Source organism: Argiope bruennichi, chromosome 5 (genome assembly GCF_947563725.1).
Source record: "Argiope bruennichi chromosome 5, qqArgBrue1.1, whole genome shotgun sequence".
Taxonomy (NCBI): Eukaryota; Metazoa; Arthropoda; class Arachnida; order Araneae; family Araneidae; genus Argiope; species Argiope bruennichi.
The window spans coordinates 41,284,814-41,306,539 of NC_079155.1; the positions used below are offsets into that span (position 1 = coordinate 41,284,814).

Genomic DNA, 21,726 nt, shown 5'->3' on the forward strand with positions numbered 1-21,726 from the left:
AGTAAGTTTTGAAAAACTATCAATATTTTTTTTTTAAATATATACAACAACAAAATCTCGATGAGCCTAACTGACATTCACGGTAAAACAAATTTTAATCAAACAAAGTAAACAAGACTAAGAGGTGATGACATATTTGGAACTACTATGTAAAAAAAAAAAGTAAAGACCATTTCTGAACAAGTTATTCCCTGTATTTTTCCTTCCACCAGATTGACTATGACAAAACAAACACATATAAATAAATACAGTTGCATCAAAGTAGATTATTCCATCATCTTATATCAAAGAATCCTGAAATTACTTTAATTAAATCTGAATATCCCCTCCCCCCATTCTCAAAACAGTGAGCCAGCGCGATTTTATCCCTAACCAAATAAAAGTCAATAGCAAAAGAAACGCATTAAGACATTTCCCGCCTGGAAGATCAAAAAATGAAGCATCCTCAGAGGGAAAAAGAAGAGGGAAGAAAAAAAGTTTATTTATAGCGGTCATGTGTTTGATACAGGCAGCGGTAATCGATTTCAAGTAAGAAGGTGCCCCATCAAGTGGCTAAAACAAATTGTCGCGTTTTTTGGATGACTAAATTCAACGCATCACTGCAGATGGTGGTAATCGGTGATTAGAAGAGAAAAGAACGGGGCTTGCAGGAAGTTCATTTGAGTGAGCGCAACGGATTTACTTTAAACATGGAGGTAGTTTAAAGTTAATTTCAATGAAGTTAAAAGAAGTTACACTGCCGCCGTTTTGCTTGTCTAGGTTTTTTTTAAATTTTATTTCTTCATTCTTGATATAATTTTAAAATGCAGTGGGGGTTATATGTATATGCGATGCAATTTAGGGAAGATGTTTAAGCATGGTTGGATACTTTTAAATCGAAGGATATCTCATTACACTCTGCTCTTTTTATTTGATTCTTAAAGAATCTGTAAATCCCATTTTGAAATTAAAACATACAGATAAAGCGGAAATTAAGTAAAAAATTTCTAAGGAGAAAGTTGAAGATGGTTTATTCACATTTCAAAATCGATGGAAATCTGTGCAAGCTTGCTTTTTACTTTCTCGTATTTGCTGAATCATAAGTAATGCCTTCGTCAAAAAAAAAACTTGAAATCCGTAAAAACTCAATAAACCGAAATGGGATTAATCGAAATCCGAGTTAACCAAAATGCATCTGCAATCCAAAACAGCAATCAGTATTTTATATTGCCAAACGATTTGTTGGGAAAATGTTGCAAATTAACACTTGTTGATGTCCATTTAATGAAAAAATGGCGAGAGATAATTGTTCGAAAATGTAAGAAGATACGAGAGAAGAACAAAAATATTATTGAGTTTTTTTTAATGATTAACGTTTCAAAAATCAAATGATATTAAAAGTAAATCACAGAAAACAGGCTTTATCATGTTTATTAGGATTAAATCTTATACTAAACAGAAATCAAAAGAGAAGATATCAGGATAAAATTAAATCAAATTCAAAATTCGATTTCGAATCAATTAGTATAAGGAATACCGTTTATCAAAAACATCGATTTCATGGTTCTCCCGATCAGAACTACAGTATGGCTATGTCAAATACAATAATAATAATAAATAGGAAAATTGCAAGAGACTAGACTCTTCTAGGCAGAGAAATATACATGTGCCTGTAGGTATAAAAAAATGTGCAGCCATTAATTACCAATGCTTTTTTTATACATGCAGATAGAGACACAACACAGTGGAACGCAAATGATTAATTTGATAGTAATAAATAAATAATTAATTTAATGAAATGTTTTATTTGCAAAGAAGCAAACGATTTTTAACAATATTCGTGATTGTATTTTAAGCATCAATAAATTCATTAAAATGTTTCATTCATTTATAGTTATAGAAATACATGTTGCGATCTCAAGAATAAATGCCAGCATATGCGCGATTACTAATGTTTTTTTAAATGGTCACATGCAGAGAGAGACATAACAAAATGGAATGAAAATAAATTTGTTATGACAATTTGTTTACTTAATTTAATGAAACATTATATTTGCAAAGAAGCAAACGATTTTTAGCAATATTCGTAATTGTATTTTAAGCATCATTAAATTCATTAAAAAGCTAGATAATTCATTTACAATTATAGAAATAAACATTGCGATCTCAAGAATAAACGTCAGCATAGTTTGTTAAACAAGCTGCTCCATTATTCTGACGCAGCTAGATTCGTACACTTCCCATTCAGAGAAGAGTTTTTGAAAACTAATGTGGATCTAAAATAAAATAGTCTGTTTAAATCTTCCTGAAACCGTAACTATATGCAACAAGTACGTTGGCACAGTGCCAAAAAAAGACAGAATCCCGAAACTTGCGCTAGGATTAAAGTTCAGGTATAAAATCTTTGCAAATCGTTAATATTTATGGAGTGATTCCAATAAAAATTAAATAAATAAAAAACTACCAAAGGAGATTCGAACCTCTAGACCGAAACATCGTAATATTATAATTTCTTTTACTTTTAAAATCTAATCTTATATGATATCATTGACGCGTAAAACAAGCGTCTTTTATATCGTTTCTCAACATATTTAAGTATAAATCCAATAATCAAAAAATATATATTTTGAAAGAAATTATTTTTACAAAATATATTTAAATATATTATTAAAAATTTATTAATGTAAAAAAAAAGAATGGAATGGAAACGAAATTGGTATCTTTAAAAAGACTAAATAAAAAAAAAATTAAAAGGCGTAAAAAAAAATAAAGGTGCATTTTTTTTGTTGTAATATGATTCAATATTATTGGAGAAATATTTTAAAATTGTAATTCGATTTTATTTAAAAATCTAATCTGAAAACTTTTCCATCGTGCGCATTTACATTCTAAGAAGTAACTATGTGCTAAATTTGGTTGCCCTAGTACCAAAGATCTACATTGTAGAGCGTCTGTAATAATAAAAAAATGTTGCAAATTAGGGTGAGTACACCAAACTGTGATTATTATTACATACATTTTATTATAAATATTCAGGGGCTGTCTTCAAGCAAGAATATTACCGAAGCTAACATATTATGTTTAATGAAGTTACGACTAATCTTAAGAAATCCGATACTTCGGGGTTGTAAAAAAAATTTGCAACTCCGATTATAGCTGATAACACCATAGTTGAAGTTAGAAACGCATAAAAGCAAATTGCATGGGTGGGAATCAAAACAACCTAATGGAAAAATCGATCGTTTAAGCGAATAACAATACTAATTAGTTCTAATAATCAAAATAAAATAATGCTGAAAGCTTATCACTAATTCTATTAGAGTGTAATTAATCGAAATAATTGATCTTCTATCAATAATAATTGCAAAGTTACCGACCTAAACAGTCGTAGTCCAAGATCAATATATTGGAAAGTTGTAATGCGAAAATGTAGCTTTATAATAATTAATACTGTAAAAACTCCATTGCCGTTCTTTATATTTAATGACATAATGCATAGTTACTCTTTTTGAACATAATATGATAAAAAAAATATGTTATTTAATAAATATATATTAAACGAATAACATACAGCAGAAAAAGAATAAAGACTGGCTATTAATGACATTCAAAACATGAACTATCACAACTGCATTGTTTTTATGATAGCAACAATTCACCGATAAAGCAGCAGCAACAACAAGATATTACAAAACTACTCACCCTACATCACCATGCCCTACAGAATCCATATTTGTTCAACAGAAGCGATAACAGAGATGGGGTAAAAGAAAACCAACACACGACGCTCTAAAAATAAGCCTGTCTGTCAGTCCCGTACCCCATGCGTTTCATATCCAAAAGACAACTCAGAACGTGGAAAAGTCGTCGTGAGTTTTTACCTTAGACCACGACTAACCGTTACGACACGTAAACAACAGGGTCCCTTTTCCACCTTTCCGCATAGTAGCAATGCTATATTTGGAATCGTCTGCCGCCCACTCAAATCTCTTTTGCTCATCCCCTACCCCCCATCCTAGAGAGCCCTTCATTGGTTCTTATTACGACACAGATTGCTGCGTTCCACCCCTAGCCAAAGAGAGGGATCAATATTTTTTTTTTCTGTGGGGTGCAGGAGACGCATGAATGCAAGGTAGGGAAGCGGAAGAACTCTTAGGGTTGGAGGAAGTGAAGTGAAAAGGGATTTCACGAGGGGAGTTGACAGAAGGATACCGGTATAAAAATCCTAGGTTGGTTCGATATCTGGCGAAAGGTATCTGGAAAGCAGTTGGTTTATAAACGCAACAAGTAATCGGCCAGCAGTCATTGCAACCTGGAAAGAATATCAAATATTCCCAGCAATGGTAATTCGCAGTTATTTTAAAAGCAATAAGGAGGTTTTTGGATCAGCAAAAAGTAATTCCACAACGGTAGCTATAATTTGGAAAGAATATTAAATGTTAAAATCAATGGAAACGTGTTTAAAAAGCAGTTGGAAGTCGTTGGATTGTAAACGCAATAAGTAATCATTCAGCCGTAACTGGAACAAATATTCAATGTTCCAATCAATGATAATTTGTAGTTATTTTAGAACTGTACGAAACCCGTTGGATTACAAACGCAACAAGTAATCTACCTTGGAAAGAATATTAATTATTCCAATCGATGGTAATTTTTGTTTATATAAAAAGCAGTAACGAAACAGTTGGATTATAAACGCAACGAGTAATCCTGCAACAGTAAATTTAACTTGGATTGGAGATAAATACCTCAATCAACTGCAATTTATAAGCATTGATTGCAGATAAATTACAACGCTTGAAGTTATCAATTAAATTGAAAATAAATTTTGAAATTACAACGTCTCAAAACTGAAACGTAACATGGCGATGCAAAACCTTAAAAATGGAACAATGATAAAGTGACAATTGCTGACAGATAATAAACCTAGAGTACTCATTCTTTAAGCAAAAAGATAATTTTAAGAACTAAATATCTCTCTGACATAAAAACGAGTTCTAACTAGTATGCTGTAATTCGGAGTCGTGTTTTTCAACACAATTTTAATTCAAACAGATAATAATACAATATATGTAAATATAATTATTGTACATAAAGTGAAAAAGAATAATATATACTCCACTATACATATAGTGAATAAGAATATAATCTGAAATAACGCTTTACTTTGATTTGTTTTTGGTCCTAAATCGTATAGATCATGTATGAAAGTGAAGGTGTATAACTAACTCATTTCTGACATTTTTTCTATGGAGAATAATGGCTGGTCCTTAGATGGTAACACAATTGAAAAGTTGCAATTCATTTAGATAACATAATTCAAAAATTGAAATTCCTTTAGGTCACATTAGGTCTAACTGCAATTCATTTAGATAACAAAATTCGAAGAATGCTGCCGCTAGGCGAAGGATCTACAACCAGCATCTTAGCAAGGCAACAATCCCCGATCTAAACTGCCCAAGAAACCTTTCCTCTACAATAGCTAGGATACGTACAGGACATTTCAAAGGCATAAAGATCTCACGAACCAATATAAAACCCAATCCCATCTGCAAGTACTGTCCCCACTCGCAACTAACTCCAGATCATGTTTTTGACTGCCAGGCCATTATCGGTTCCTTCTTTCAACTTGGAGCACCCCCAATCGAAATCCTCCATAACCAGAATAGGACTCCAGAACTTGCAGATCTTGTCGCCAAGGCCTTTGGAGGACTCTAAATCTTTTTGCACTAGCACTGTATGCATAGACACGACAACAACAACAACAAAATTCGAAAGTTGTTATTAGATAAGAATGTCCTATCATTTAGAAAGCTTGATATTAATTTCGCCTCTTCTTTAACTATTCTATCTGATCAAAATTCGCTATTACCAAGAATCCCCCCCCCCAAAAAAATAGTTTAAGATAAATATCTCCCTTGTTAAATACACATATCATAAAATTTAAATTCAACCTATTTTGGCGAGGAGTTTCAAGTTCCTGGGAAGCAAGTTGGATTCTAAAGTAAATATCTATAATCCATTGCTCATAGGTAAAAATCATGAAATAATTTAAATTTAAAAATTAAACCAATGGGAGTTAGTCTTAATGAAATTTTCTCGTACGCTCTCCAAAAAAGGTCTTTTCCCTCTTCTACTGCTTGAAATTGGAAACTTGGGTAAGGCCACAAATATCTCCTTGCATGGTATAGGGGGATGGTAGTTACGGAATACAACTATTTGGCGTGAATCAAGCAGTTTTCCTGAATCTAAAGCGAGAGTTTAAGAAGCCTTGGCGGGCCGATTGGCATCAAAATTTGTCAGAAAACTACATTCGTAGTCACGGGATAACATAACGAATTTCATTGATTCATATGCACGATAAAGACAGTTCAAAAAATTATCATTCGTTAGACGGATTTGGTTCAAATTTGATATCTATATTTTACATGTTGAATCTTTGTACTAAATTTTATTTACCTCAACTGTACTCGAATACATACGCAGACTTTTAAGAAATGGATTTCGTTCAACATTTAATAGAAATCTAGAAATTTCGTCGTAGCTCCATATACAAAATCTCAACCGTCTAGATCAACCGTTTTTGGAAAGTCGTTTGTATTCACAAACAGACAGACAGACATAATCTCAATAATGTATTTTGACTAAGGGAGGTGTGAAGCGAAGAGATTCGTTAAAATGTCGCGTTCAAATTTTTGAACGATTACAATACTTTCTCTATACTTTGAACACGAGAAAGTAAAAACAAAACAGAGCTCTAAAAGTATTCTCAGGATAGATTCAGATTGCTTTAGTTAAAATAGATTAACAGATTGAAGTTAATCGGATAGCCTTGGAGAACACTGACCTCCCCCCCCCCCACACACACACCATATTTAGCAGCGTATAACCGTTTGATGTAAATCGCCAAATCTTTAAAAGAATCAGATTTCGAAACGACAAAACTGTGGCCCTAAAATAGAATTCTGACACCATAATATCGTAACCATTAGAGAAGGTTCGTTCTCGACTGATTAATAAATTCAATCTCTGTACTTATCATCTTTACCAGACGAGCTACTTAATTCTAAATAACAGTTAGATATAGAAACAATATTAATAAGCGTCACCAGAATAAACCCGCAATGAAAACAATACAGTGTTCACTAAATAAAAACTTAAATAATATTAAATACTTCACTAATTTTTAATTATAAGGAATAAAATGTACAAAATTCAAAATTTACTAAAAAAATTCGAATAAAAATAAAGAAAGCTATCGCAATAATATGAACAAAGAAAAGAACATTCCAATGATCGATACAAATATTTTCAGTAGGCTGCAAAAACCTATAAAACAGTAATGCCTCTAAGATATTATAAATTCACCTAAAAATCGATACATTTTGAAAGCTCCAAGAGCTTTCAAGTTACAAACATAAAAAGTTTTTTTCTCCCCTTTCAACTTGCATCAGATTTGTAAGAATAGAAAGGTCTTACAGAACGAATAAAATAAATTCCCAAAGTCACTTCAAGAGCGTATCGGAACGAAATAAAACGTTGTAAGGAGAATAGAAAGAACGCTTTTATATCACGTGAATAAAAATGCATACAGCCTATAAATCTTGTAAACCTAAGTCAAATATCATAATATATCTCAATTGACAATAATAATAAATCATTATAATAAATCATTATAATGCAACATTGAATTTTAAAATTAATTTGCAACTCATTCAACATTTCATCCAAGATAAACTACTATTTTGCAGTATTTAATAGTATTTCGCCTATTGTAAAAAACATAACTCTACTACCTTATTTTTTGATACAATAGATGGCGTTACCTTATTAACATCAAGGTATATTTCCCATTATCCTTTTTTTTTTTTTTTTTTGGATGGGGGGGTCATTATTAGATTGTATTCAAAATGAGTGTCGTGTATTTTCATGTTCGTCTTTGTTTTGTCTTGTGAAATGTGGAACTTACAAATTAATTAAATAATTGTTCCTCATAATGATATTATAAAGAATCTCGTTCTTCTACAAAGTGAAATAACTTTCGCCTATTTTTTAATAACCCAATGAAATCATTACTCTAAAATAATTTTCAATCTATGGATACGTATAAAGGAATACTTGCATATTATATAAAGTTTTCAGGTAAATTTATTGCATACAAATATGAAATATGATATAAAGGTGATTTTAATGGGCACCGATGATCAAATTCTAACATTTAATATAGAAAAAATTATTATTTCATATTTTGAATTGCTTTGTCTCATTTTCCAAACTTATTTCGTCTAAATATCGTAAGGGAAAAAATATGTACCGTAGTAATAGAACAAATTATTACTATTTAATTTATTTTGAACGTCTAATATAATTTATACCAATTTGAAAAATATTCTGAATATATATATAGAGCTTTTCTCAAATAATTTTAAGAATAAAAACTAAAATGCCTGCATTCTAATTTTGATATTATTCTTAAAAACAATTTGAAGTAATAATTAAAGCATTTATCCATTATTTATAATAATAATCGTATAATCTCTATCAATGATTTCAAATTTATTATCTTGCAGATGAGCCCAAATATTTACTTCGTTTATCAATGGAATTTCATTTCTTCTCAGAACTGGCAAAAAATCAAATAAGAAAGCCAAAATTCCAAGAGTCTAAAGAATTATTTTTACATAATTTAAATTCTAAAAGCATTGTTTACAGCATACTTTCTAATTTCTTTCTTTATTTCTTTACCATGTCGTTATTTATAAATAATTGTTACAATTTTTTTCATCTACAGTTCAGCAAACGATATCTCTATCGAAACGAAAAGTAAACAGAAAAATAAATAATAGTTTTATTTTGTTTTCTTTCACAATTTTAATTTATGTTATTGTAGTTTCTGATTTTGTTGACATTCATTAGGTCGGCAAAGCCGTGCTGATATTGTTAGGAGGTAACAAAGAAAATTTCAGCAATTAGTTTTTTTCCAATCAATTATATTGTTATTGTTCTAAGATTTTGACCTTTTCGGTTCTAATGGATAATACATACCGTAGATCAAGCTTCATTCCCTAACAGGAAAATAAATCCTATTTTTACATGGATTATCGTAGAAATCCAACATGGGATTTAAAATCTTAATCATGAAAAAGTCGGGTCAAAAGGATTAATATGCAATATATAATAATAAAGGCAAGTCATGTTTATGTGGCATGTCAAATGTCGTGTAAATATTTAATTCTTGAAGACCTTATGCATCTTACTTCGATTATTCAAAGAATTGAAGGATGTCTAAAAGGAAAATGCTTTCGGGTAATATGAATATTAGTTTTGTCACCTGAAAAAAATAGAATATATCTCACAACATTAGCAATAAAAATCAAAACATTTTTTTTAATTGTCAGTTGCATAAATGTTTTCGAGGAGGAGTTACTTTACGTATAACGTATTTTCGCAAATGAGTGGCCGATAATAAGACAAATTCGAAATGAACTTTAATCTATTTTTCCACGGTAGGGCATGATTTATACATGAGAATGAAGGTGGAATATGTCTGTTCAGAATACAGGAAGACAAGGAAAAAGTAAGCAGAAATTTTCCCTCGGCGCTTTTTACTGATATATTCTTATAGGGATTTCTTCGACATGTGTCGATTCAGGAAAGGGAAACTTGGTTATCTTTAGAAAAAATATCTTGGAAGTTAGGGATATTTTTTTTTAAATCTTAATCTCTCTTAAATCTTGAGAGCTCTATTAACCATCAACTTTTTTATAACGAGCAATAAAAGTAACTAAATAAAAAAATTGGCTTTTGAATCAGGAAATATGAGAAAATTAAAATAAATTTAAGATAAAAATATGAAATTAATTAGGAATTTATATTAGATTAATTAGTGTCACTACACACACAAGAATATTATATGTCTGCGTGTGTGTGCCTTGTGAAAAAATGAGTTTTGTAATCGAACCCCGTTAAAAATAGGTTATTAAAGGTCCTATTAAAATAGTGATACTGACAACTTCCTCTTCTTCTATCTAAACCCAGATTGGAAATCAGAAGGTAAATTAAACCATTTGGTTATTCTGATTTTTTTTTAAAGTCAAAGTCTAGTTTTTTTTTTTTTTTTTTTTTTTTTTTTTGAATTTTGAATTCAGAAACCTTATTTTACGTAAGTAGTAATACTATATAGTAAAATGAATACTAAACAAAGTTTTGTTTATATTAGTTATTTTATTTACGAATTACGATTAAAAATTATATTCATTTTTTCATTCAGTAAAACCCATGCAATACAAACTTCCAATATATTAATCTGCTTCGAAGAAAAATTTATGCTCCGTACCCATATTATTCTTTGCATAAGGTCCCGTTTAAATCACAAATACTGAATGTAAAAATGATTTGAACCACCCATCGGCAGATTAAATTTATGCAGCTTAGCTTAGGTTCGGAAAGCTGCTATAAAATTCACTCTGTAAAAAGGAAGACCGAATAAAGAAAATTATATTTTATTTCAAACAAACACGGTGGAAAAATCCCTCAAGAAATACCAAAATATTTTAATTTTAAACCAAATATTAGTATAAGTAATGGAATACACAAAAAGAAACATTCTTTAAACCAGAAAAGGAATTTCAAAGTAACTAATCAAAATATTCCACAATAAATGATCCTCAAAATCTTTCTTCCTTGATGCCGCTGAAACCCTCCCCCCACCCAAAAAAAAATGATGCTCGAATGCTTACAGGTACCAGTCCCTCAAGACAAGTAGGCAGGGATGATAAAAGGCAAAGGTAGGTAAAGGGATTGAACCCCACCACAAAGTATGCAAGAGAACTGGTGGTTGCGTGGCAACAGTCGTGAAGCATGCGTCTTCCATTGTCAAGGGGTAAGAAAGGAGAAAAATGATTAAATCGAGTTAGAAAAAAATGGAAAAATCTTCAAAATGAGGTTGTCAGAGCAGTGAAATTATTCTTGTGATTTCAAAAATGGAATCGCTAGGGTGAGCATTATAAATCCGCTTTTTGAATGTGGTGATAAATAACAGCCAAGGAAATGACAAAACGAAATGGTAAAAATGAATAACGGGGATATGATGGAAAAATGCAGATAAAACTGCACGAGATAAAATATTTATTGATTAAAGTGGAGGTATTTGTGTAAATTTTATACATATAGAATTGAATTTAACGGCTGTAGCAGAATTCCCCTATCTTCTATTCAATGCATGTTCTTTAGAAATAAAAATAATACAAAATAAAAGATTTCTTTTGAGCAAATAATTATCTCGTAGTGATGGCAGCACAAAGAAATCAAACAAAAATTTTAACTTCGCTTTCACAAAGCATACGTTACAATCCAAATACCAACCAAGTCATTATAATGATAACTTATTTCGTATGATTTTGAATATTTAACAATAAAAAGCTCTTCTTTTCTACTTTCCATTCAATTCAATTTATTTCGACTACGACGCAAATTGACTGTCTATTCTCAAATATTTTAAAGATACTGATGGAATTCGGCTCTTTAATAATCAAACAATTTATTACTCGTAGTTAAGAATTTAACTATGAATGTGAAATGCAAGCTATAAAGTGGGATTTAACTCAGAAATATAAAAGATTTCAAGTTATTCAACAAATTTGGTACTTCACCTTTTTTTAAATCTTTTCTCATATGCATCATACAGGTGAATGTAGTAATTTAACAGCACGATTAGAAACTAGCATATTAACCCCAAGAGAGTGAAATTGCGAAGACTTAGTAGTACAGACTATAGAAAAAGTGAACTATTGTTCTTAACCATTCAAAACTATAAATCCACACCACGGCATTATATGTCATCTACAAGGAAAAGTTTAATACTATTTAATATGCTCAATAATTTTTTTAAACCAGTGGTCTTCCCAAAATTTTCTCGTATACTCTCTAATAAATTTGATATGTCAGAAAAAGCCTTACAATTGGCATTATTGGCGATGGCATAATAGTTACAGCATATTAACTTTTGACGTGAATTTAGCATTTTTAATGAATCTGTCGTTGTCTTCTTCCTTGGCGAGTTATTTGGCGATTAATCCCTGACATGACGTTAATAGTATACGGAAATGGAATTTGTTCTTTAGACAAGTTTTTCTTAACCAATTGAAGCAAAGATTTGACACAAAATTGCACTTGTAATAACAAATTCTCATAGCATATTATTATATATAAGTTATTGTTCTTTTGAATGGTCGTGGTTACATATTTCTGAAAGTATAGAAAAGCAGGCAATCAACTCTTCGTTAGATTTGACTCAAAATTTGACGCCTACATTATAGATATTAATTTTGTGTATGGAATTTTATATAGATATCTTCGTTCTATAGCAATCGTGTTAACTTATATTTAAACAGTTGGACAGACGAACTTCCTCCGAGCAGATTTTACTCAAAAGTTCATAGAAATCTGCAAATGTGATGTAAAGATCGTATACCAAATTTCAACAATCTAGTTCAAAGCGGTTTTGATTACCTGCGTCACAGACAGACGGACGTTTTCTGAAAATGCGGTTTTAGAACTCAAGGTGGTCTAAAACATGGAAGATTTTTTGACGATAACTATACTATCTCGATACTATGTATGCGTCAAAGTAAAAAATATATAAAAATCATTTACATCTTGATCGAGGTAACAATCGAGAAATAAATTTATATTTGAGCGATAGAGTTTCATTTACGAATAAAAATTAAAACTAAAAAAAAAAGTAAAAAGCAAAGATTTTGAATAGAAAAAAATTTCAAACTTTAATTTAATCCTATAGAATACGCAAAAACAAATGAAATAAAGATTTTTATAATGAAAGTTCCGATTTTTAAGTTTCTTACTTCAGATCTTAATTAGAACTGACACGGCATTACCATTCAAAAACAACAAAAATGACTCCAATACACCATAATACAGTGAACAAATTTCTGTTTAATCCAGAGGAAGAATCCGACATAACAAAACTTCAGTTCTGATAAATATCACCTAGAAAGAGAGAGTAAAAAATGGTTCTTCCTAGTATTCTTGATAAATTGCTTTAGAAGCATCTCAAGTACAAATGGTACGAGTTCCATTTGCGTGTTTTATGCTAATGAAAAGAGAGATTTATTGTTGTGAATAGGAAGAAAAATTGAATATTTCCGCCATCTTCCGGTCATGTGTTAAATTAAAAAAAATCCGGATTATGTAAAGAAATAAATAATGCCTCAAGAAAAGCAGAACTGTCGAAATGATAGAGATTCAGAGATAGAGATAGGTATTCATATTTATATTTCCATTATTTTAGAATGTTTCCCATTATTTCTGAATAAATTGACCAATAAAATCTTTATTTCACAACTTCTTTCAATCTTTTTTTTTATTGGAAGAGAAAAAGCGATTAAATATTTTTATATAATTTATGCTTTTTATAGAGCAGTGTATAGATTAAATAATAAATTCAAATTTGATTTTTTTTTGCTGTTTTCCCTGTATTCTCAAGATTTAGAGTTTTTAAAGATTTCGCACTTCTAATTTGAAACATTTAAGCACGCTAATTAATGTCTTTGCCAGACTTGACAGCATCAGCTGCTGCATGCTGATTTTAATAATTTTTACATCATAACATCATACAATCTTCATAAAAAATGCATGTCTGTCCGTCTGTTTATCTAATATACTACTATCTCTTTTGTTTTTTACACATATATTCAATAAAAATGCACTAAGCTTTATTCTTTTGTATATTAACTTTCTTTTTGTTTTTCATTCACGTAGTAGCTTTCGTATCAAGTAATATACAGAAAACCTGCTGGGTTAAAAACCTTATTGTACTAAATGTTCTGCGCACTATAAATAAAATAATATTACAGTAATAATTATTCACTAAATGAAAATAATATTTACATGAAGATTTAAAAGTTATGTTTATTCCTATTCATATTTTATTTTATATTCGGTCCTCGGCACTTCATTTTATAAAAACAAAAAAGGGTCAGGAGCATAATTAACAACAAAAAATTTTAATTAAAAACGCCTCAAATTGCCTATAGTTTATAACTATAAATTATCATTTCAAGCTATTCTAATGTGAATTTAGTTACCTAATTATCTTCATTCGTTTATTTTAATAGAAAAATTTGATACAGAGAAGTTATTTGTCAACTTATTATATTGTGAAATTATTAATTTTTAAATATGATCAATATATATATACTGATCATTGCTCATTTTATTGTTTAAAGAAAGAAATAGAGATAAGAAGCAAGAAACGATTCGGTTTTTCTGCAACATAGTCAACTCTAAGATTAGCGCTATTCAAGTTGAAAAAGACAAAATAATTCAAACATGACATCAAAACGCTAAATTTATTATTTTTAATAATTAAATGAATAGCTGATATGAAATTCTCTTGAGAAATATAGTCTGTTTTCCCCATTTCAATAATTATCCATACAATTAATAAATAATATTTTTTCTAATGGTTCCTTCAGCTAGAGCTAAAGATATATATTTTTTTCACATTTAACAAAAGGCAAAGGAATAAAAGATATAAAGGCAGTAAAGAGTATGTCTTCCACTTCCTCTTCCTCTTCCATACATTTAAGCCAACCATAATCATTGCCGATTCCTGCAATAGTCCATGAAGCTATAACAACAATTTAAGAGGACTTTAAAGACAAAAATAGAAAACCTAAAACGATTAATGAAAAAAACACATTCAGATACTAACAAAAAAATTTTTTTTTTCATTTTACATCACAAACAAAAGTTCTCATAAGCAATGCCATTTAAATTCACAGTTTACGATGATATAACAATAATTCAAACAAACCATTTAAAAACCGAAGCAACATGACTGACAGAAGAAATAAAAGCAAAAACTAAAACGATAACAAAAGTATCTTCCACTTTTTCTATAACACACCAAAATCAGCAATACGCACTGAGAATTTTTACCGTAGTCCACGAGAATATAACAAAAATTTAAATGGACTATTTTTAAAAAAATTCGAATAAAAAAAATCCCAAGAAATCAATAAGAAAAAGGTATTCTGACAAATATATCTTCTTTCTCTATATTGTATCGAAACTACTTATAAGCAATGCCAATTCAATCTAAAGATGAAAGACCAATTCAAACGAATCATTAAGAAAAAAAAGCAATCTAGAAACCAAACCAAAGAGACTGACAGAGTAAAAGACGCAAAGACTAAGAAAGCAACAAACATATCTTACATTTTTTTTTCTACAACACACCTAAACCAACGATAAGCACTACGAATTCTTTGCCACAGAGTTCAGAAGGATAAGCCAGCGATTCAAACGGGCCATTAAGAAAAAGCAAGCCAGAAACCGAACTTGCCAACAGAAGAAGCATAAGCGAAAGCTTGTAGCGAGAAAAGATAAGATAAATATTAAACCACCCAGAAAAGCAGAAATTGACCTCTAGGGGAAACCTGCTTTCCAACAAAATGGTGGAAAGTAAAAAAAGGGGCCCGAATATGTCCTCGCTTCCGACTTCGGCAGGCCATTAAATCTGGCAAGGGTGAGTGAACCAGAGAAAGATAAATAATAAAAACAGTGGAAGGAAAAAGGGAAACGCGAGAAATGTGCACTAAAAATATATTCCTGAACCTGCAATAGCACAGAGCTACAACCTAACCCGGGAAAGGGTCCTCCTCTATCGACCTGAGGATAAGACGGGGTTGTCAACAAAGTACCTGCATCCAATGCAAAGATTTCCGCACAACTCTGGCACACACACGAGAAGCATAATTAATTTCTTGAAGATCCGTTCGTGGAAGTAGAAGTTTATTTTCGTGCTTAAGTTTAAAGTTTCATGCTAAAGGAAATTAAATCTTCTGAATGGACTCACAATGCAAAATGAAGACTGGAGATGCCTGTTTTCCTATAATTAAAAATTAGAATGTTCCTATTTGAGAATGAAATCAGCATTATTCCAGAGATTATGTCTCCTGCAACAACACAGAGTTAATCAGATAGAAAAAAGCAAATTTTAAATATTTAATTTAAATGATCAGCAATGGATAGAGATACATACGATACATCACTGGGTGAAAGAAAGTACAAAGTTTTGTTTTGCTTTGGGATAATATTTGCAAAATCATAGATGTTGTTTGCTCATAAGAAAATGACGATATTTGAGGAAAAGCGATTTTGGACATTGTAGTGTGGAACAAATGAGCCTTATGTTTAATGCTGCGAGCAATTTTATCAAAAAACTGTTTTACGTTAAATAGATTTGCAGTTGCTACAAGAAATTCGTAGAAGATTTTTGCCTATGTAAAAGAGATCCCACGTCAGATGAAAATGTTAAGCGTATCCGAATTGATTTCTGACATAAAATATCCACAACCAGAGGATAACAAAATGCTTGGAATATAACAACTAATGGTATATATTTAAAGCTTTCGCTTTTCAAGATAGGCTCTTGTGCCATTAAACTCTAACGAACATTTAACCAACCAACTTCAAAATTTGCAAGATCAAACCGTTGAGATTAATAATAAATAAAAATTAAATTGAAATCTAGGATCGCAAATTTCAAGTTATCATGCGAGAACATTATTTTTAAGTCATTATTTGTCTTAATTAAGTTAAGTCATTAACCAGTTTAAACCGGTTTGAAACAATCATGAAACTTCTCTATTGGTCTCTATATTCCTATCTCTCTATATATAATGTTAATTGTTTTAAACTTTCATTTTCAATTTTTCTAGCTGGCGAACAAAAAGCTCGACCGATTTCGAGAAGCTTTGGAGCTCGACCGATTTTGAGATGAAATAACAGCTATGATATCATAGTTCTACGTCAACCTTTTGAAAACGCTTCTGCTGTCAAAGAAGCTTACGTAATAATAAAGCAATACTGGTAAAAGCACATAAAAAATAAATGCGATTAAAAGATCATGATGAAAATTGCCCGTTATGCTTTATTCATTGCCTACGCGATTTCGAGCTTCAATATTCATTGCCTATGCGAGTTTGAGCTTCAAAACCCTTTAACCAAAACAACATCATGTTTTCACATGATACAAAAAATGATTTACTTTATTTGTGATATAATATGGATATTTGATTCTACATTTATCTCTTAACTAAAGGAATTCATGTTATATACATATAATAATATTTTGAACATTTCCAGTACCGTAAAGTAAGTGTCTCTATTTATCACGATTCATTAAACACTATAATAATTTTAAATCTGCTTTTTCTATTTAATGACCTTATATTTTCAAAAGTAATTCTAGTAATAATATTTACTTTTATTCAGAGGTTAGCATTAATCGTTATAGAAAATTCGAGAATGCATATCAAGTCTTGCTGAAAAAAAAAATCGCAAAAAAATCATCCGATAAAGTTGTCGTTTTTATCTTAGAATTCTTTACCTTGTATGACTATTGTTAACATAACAATATCATTTAAATATATAATAATTATATACAAATAAAATGACTAAACTATAAAATAAAGAGGTTGAATTTTATACATTAAATTGCTCAATTACTTTCCTATATCGGTTTAAAGAAAGTCTTTAAAAATTAATTTTTTTCGTTTTTAAAATTATTTTTATTAATTAATTGTTTTTAATCAATAATAATATTTTGCTATGTTTTTTAAGAACAATTTGCCTTTTCATTTAAATTTTCTCTACTTTCTAAGTGTTAATTTGCTTCACTATTAATATCTATTATATTTAATTATCCATATAATCTTAGTATTTTGTTTAAAAAGTCCAGAATTAGTAGGATTTTATTTTCATTTATTGATTTAAATTTATATAATTTATTTCAATAATAGCGAAGTTTATCGGGATTATCATTCATTATGATTTTTTTTTCAAATATGTTCAACGAATACGTGTTTTTATTTGCTGTTAGTGGGAATATAGTTTGGGAATTTAAATAATAACTTTTTAATATTGCGTTGCTCCTGTATGCCGTTTTTAATAATTTGATCCCGCTATTTAACCTAATTTTTAGAAAAAAATGAAATTCTTTATCATTGGAAAATTTTATAATTGTCAAATAACTATACGAAAAACAGCTTAGAAAATTCATTAATACATATAGAATAAAACTGTTCCAGTCATTGCTGAATAATTTATTCCAGTGAAAAAAAATCAGAAAAGCATCGTAAGATTAAATCACTGAAAATCAAAGGAAATCTAACATGGATTTTTATAATACTTGAATTTTAGATATTGTTTAAAATACCCCTTTCCATTTATGGCATTAATAACTAACAAAAAAAACTTTTTAACTCGTATAAAAAATGAATATTTAAATTGATAATTTTAAATATTATTCAATTTTTGTTAATGTTTTTGCGCTATTTACATGTTTTAGTTACTTAATAGAAACGTTGACTAATTCATAACAAGTTCTCCTGACGCTAGGCATCATATTAAAATTAAAAAAAAAAACGGTGATTCATAAACAGATCTTTTTTTGTTTTATACTAGATCACGGCATTTATTAAATGTTTTATTTTTAATGCTTACAAAATTTGGCACCAAGCTTTTAGTTTTAATATACTTTTCGGGATCTTTAATTTATTGTGGTAATCCCCCCCCCTACCCAAATAAATTAGGAGAAACTGTTCGTTTTAGTATTCTGAGACGACCACTTTTCGATGATTCTATTTCACAAAGGGGTGAGATTCGGAAGGATGAGCGCATTTCTGGAATTCTTCATCATTCTTTGAACTTGATTTCAACCTATTAGATACTTGAACGAAAAATTGTTCATGTTTCATCATTCTTTGAACTTGATTTCAACCTATTAGATACTTGAACGAAAAATTGTTCATGTTTCATCATTCTTTGAACTTGATTTCAACCTATTAGATACTTGAACGAAAAATTGTTCATGTTTCATCATTCTTTGAACTTGATTTCAACCTATTAGATACTTGAACGAAAAATTGTTCATGTTATGTGAGTATCGTTTCATTTCCGGCCGCGTTATTTTATTTTAATTCATTCAGCGAGTAATTCGAGTTTATTGTTAAATGTAAATTTTTCCTCCTTTCATCTTTCCTCTCATCCTTATTTTGATGAATTAAACCCATCCTAACGCATGTGCGAAAGCGCGGAGGGTTTTAAAATCCGCTGGCAAACAAAAGAAACTTCCAATTTGAAAACACCATGGTAAAATAATATTTTATATATGACTCGTCTGTATATTCATTCTATTTTTAAAATTTGTTGTTAATTATAAAGTCCCTGTAATGTATTCATAAAAAATGTATGCAATAAAAACTAAAAATGTATTTAATAAAACTAGCTAGAATAAAATCAATAACTTAAACACATATGTATTGTTGTATAATATACTTAAATGTATTTTTAAAAAATTATTAAAATTAGAGAAAAAATAAAATTGGTCTCACGAAACGGTTTAAAGATAATTTTTTGAATATTAAAATGACGTAAAAAGTATTTTGTCTCAAAAATTATTAAGAAAGAAAAATTTAATAAAATGAATACAGACGAAATGACATCTAAAATATTATTTTGCCGTGATTTTTCAAACTGGAGGTTCGAATTCCGTAATTTATTTTGGGATGGGGGGAGGGAAATACCATAAAAAAATAAAATGCTCCATAAAGTATATTAAAACTAAAAAACAGAAAATCGTATTTGTAATACTCTGTCATTTATAAACTATATTTCAAATATAACTGAAAGAAACGTTTTCTCACGATTTTATAGGACAGAGATATAAAAAAAGCATTTCTTCAATTTGTTTTGCTGCAACGTATTTTATTTATTATTTGCCAGCATACTATTTTCTTTTCTTAAACACTTCCTGCTTCATTCAATATCGAAGAGTCAGAGAGAAAATGGAACTCCCAAGTCAGTTTTCTTTACTCAACCAAAAGTTTGATTCCAAGAATCAGGTGGTAAGAACGATAATGTTCAATTGAACACGACTCGATTTCAGATTTTCTTTTTCCTCCTTTGAACGAAAAGAATAATATGAATGGAGCTTTCTCGATCATGATTTGGCGTCAAGTTTCTTTGAACTTTTTATATATTTAAAAACAATTCTCAAAGGAATGTGTTAAGAGAAAAATTGCTGTTTTGGGGGGTTTTATTTTCAAAGAGAAACACATAGAGAAATAAATAAAATTGTAGTTATCTATCCGAAATAGTTTTAAATCGGTATTATTTTGCACAATGCTTTTAAATATATCTTGAATGCTTTAAAAAGTTTCTAACTTCACTTTTCTTTTAAATCGGAAACCTTCATATGAAATAACAAATAAATGTTTCATTAAGTGAGGTCTGATTTCTTTAACATCTCATTTTGAAACAACACATTTTGTGAAAGGTTCTCATGATTCTGAATCTTGGTAAAGTACCAAAAAACGGTACTTCGACAAATTAATAACAATCGGTAAGGCGTTTGATTCTTGGTGAACGCGCACCAGTTCCAAATATAGGCTGGATCTTAGCTCGGGTCAGCTGTTATGCTTGAAAGTTCTGGTTTCGAAACCGAAACATTCCAACAAGCCACTGTGGCTCGCAATTTATATAATAATATAAAAACAAATGAATATAGACAAAGAATACTATTCGTCCTTTTTAAAATATTCTTCAATCAAAATGATATATCTATTCGATGAAATGTGAAAACACATAGTGTGGCTCTGACGAATTGGCTTTTCACCTTCGACTTTGGGCAAATTAGTCCATTTCTGAGAAAAAGGTGGGAACATAAGAATGAGATTGAGAGGAGATAGTAAAAAAAAAATAATAATAATATGTCCGAAATAGATATAGTTGCAGTAAACTCACCAAATTTTCTTTCCTTCCTACATCTCAATACAGTGAGTGCATTGTTTGAGAATTCGGTGCCATGAAAGAATGGAACACGACCAAAATCTAGTAAATTTTGATCGATGACATTCCTCTTTCAGATATGAACTCGCCGGAGAATAGAATTCTTACGTCATATCAACATACTCGTCACAGACAGGCTATATAATAGATAGTCGTAATTTCAGAAATCTATTTAGGGGTCTAAAATATTTTATCTTTTTATACTTTGTATATGAGAAAATAAGCCAGTAGAGTTGGTCTTCCGAAAACTTTCTCGCATATCCTTTAATAAAAGTGTCATCAGAGGGAATACCTTACTTAGTATTGGCTACGAAATATTAACCGTTGACGAGAATTTAGATTTTTCATTCAATCTATCGTATCATCTTGGCAATTAATCCCTGGTATGCAATTAATAGTATGAGAGAATCGAATTTGTGTTTTAAACACGTTTTTTCTAACCAATTGAAATAAGAATATCACCCAAAACTGCACTTGTAGTCACAAAATCACATACCAAATTTCATATATTTAAGTCATTGCAGATTTCAATACACATGTTTCTAAAACCTGAGACCGACAGACGGTAAATCCGTAGTCTAATTTGGCTCAAAATCTGATAGGTGTCTGAAATATAGATGCTAATTTTATGTATGGAATATTATCTATCTACAGACTTCCTCTGAGTTAATTTTGATTAAAATGTGGTAGAAATCGATAAATGTGGTATAAAGACCGTATACTAAATTTCATCCATCTAGATCAAATCGTTTTTGAAATATCTTTGTCAAGGATAGACAAACATTTCTCAAAAATGTGTTTTTCGAATTCAGCGAGGTCTAAAATGTGGACATTCGTCAAAATGTCAAATTTAAATTTTTTGACGATATA

The 21,726-nt window shown here is 29.9% G+C and overlaps 1 protein-coding gene across 3 annotated transcripts in view; it reads right to left on the reverse strand.

Annotated features, from left to right (window-relative positions):
- LOC129968508 (IQ motif and SEC7 domain-containing protein 1-like) overlaps nucleotides 1-21,726 on the reverse strand; it is a 671,655-nt gene that overhangs the window by 370,959 nt on the left and 278,970 nt on the right. The window contains exon 1 of one of the 3 annotated variants that reach the window (XM_056082462.1): nucleotides 3,682-3,723. The exons of the other annotated variants lie outside the window; for them this stretch is intronic. Within the exon in view, the coding sequence (XP_055938437.1) occupies nucleotides 3,682-3,710 (29 nt within the window). The 5' untranslated portion in view covers nucleotides 3,711-3,723. Of the gene's footprint in view, nucleotides 1-3,681; nucleotides 3,724-21,726 lie in introns of those variants that run through there. 3 annotated transcript variants of the gene reach the window in all.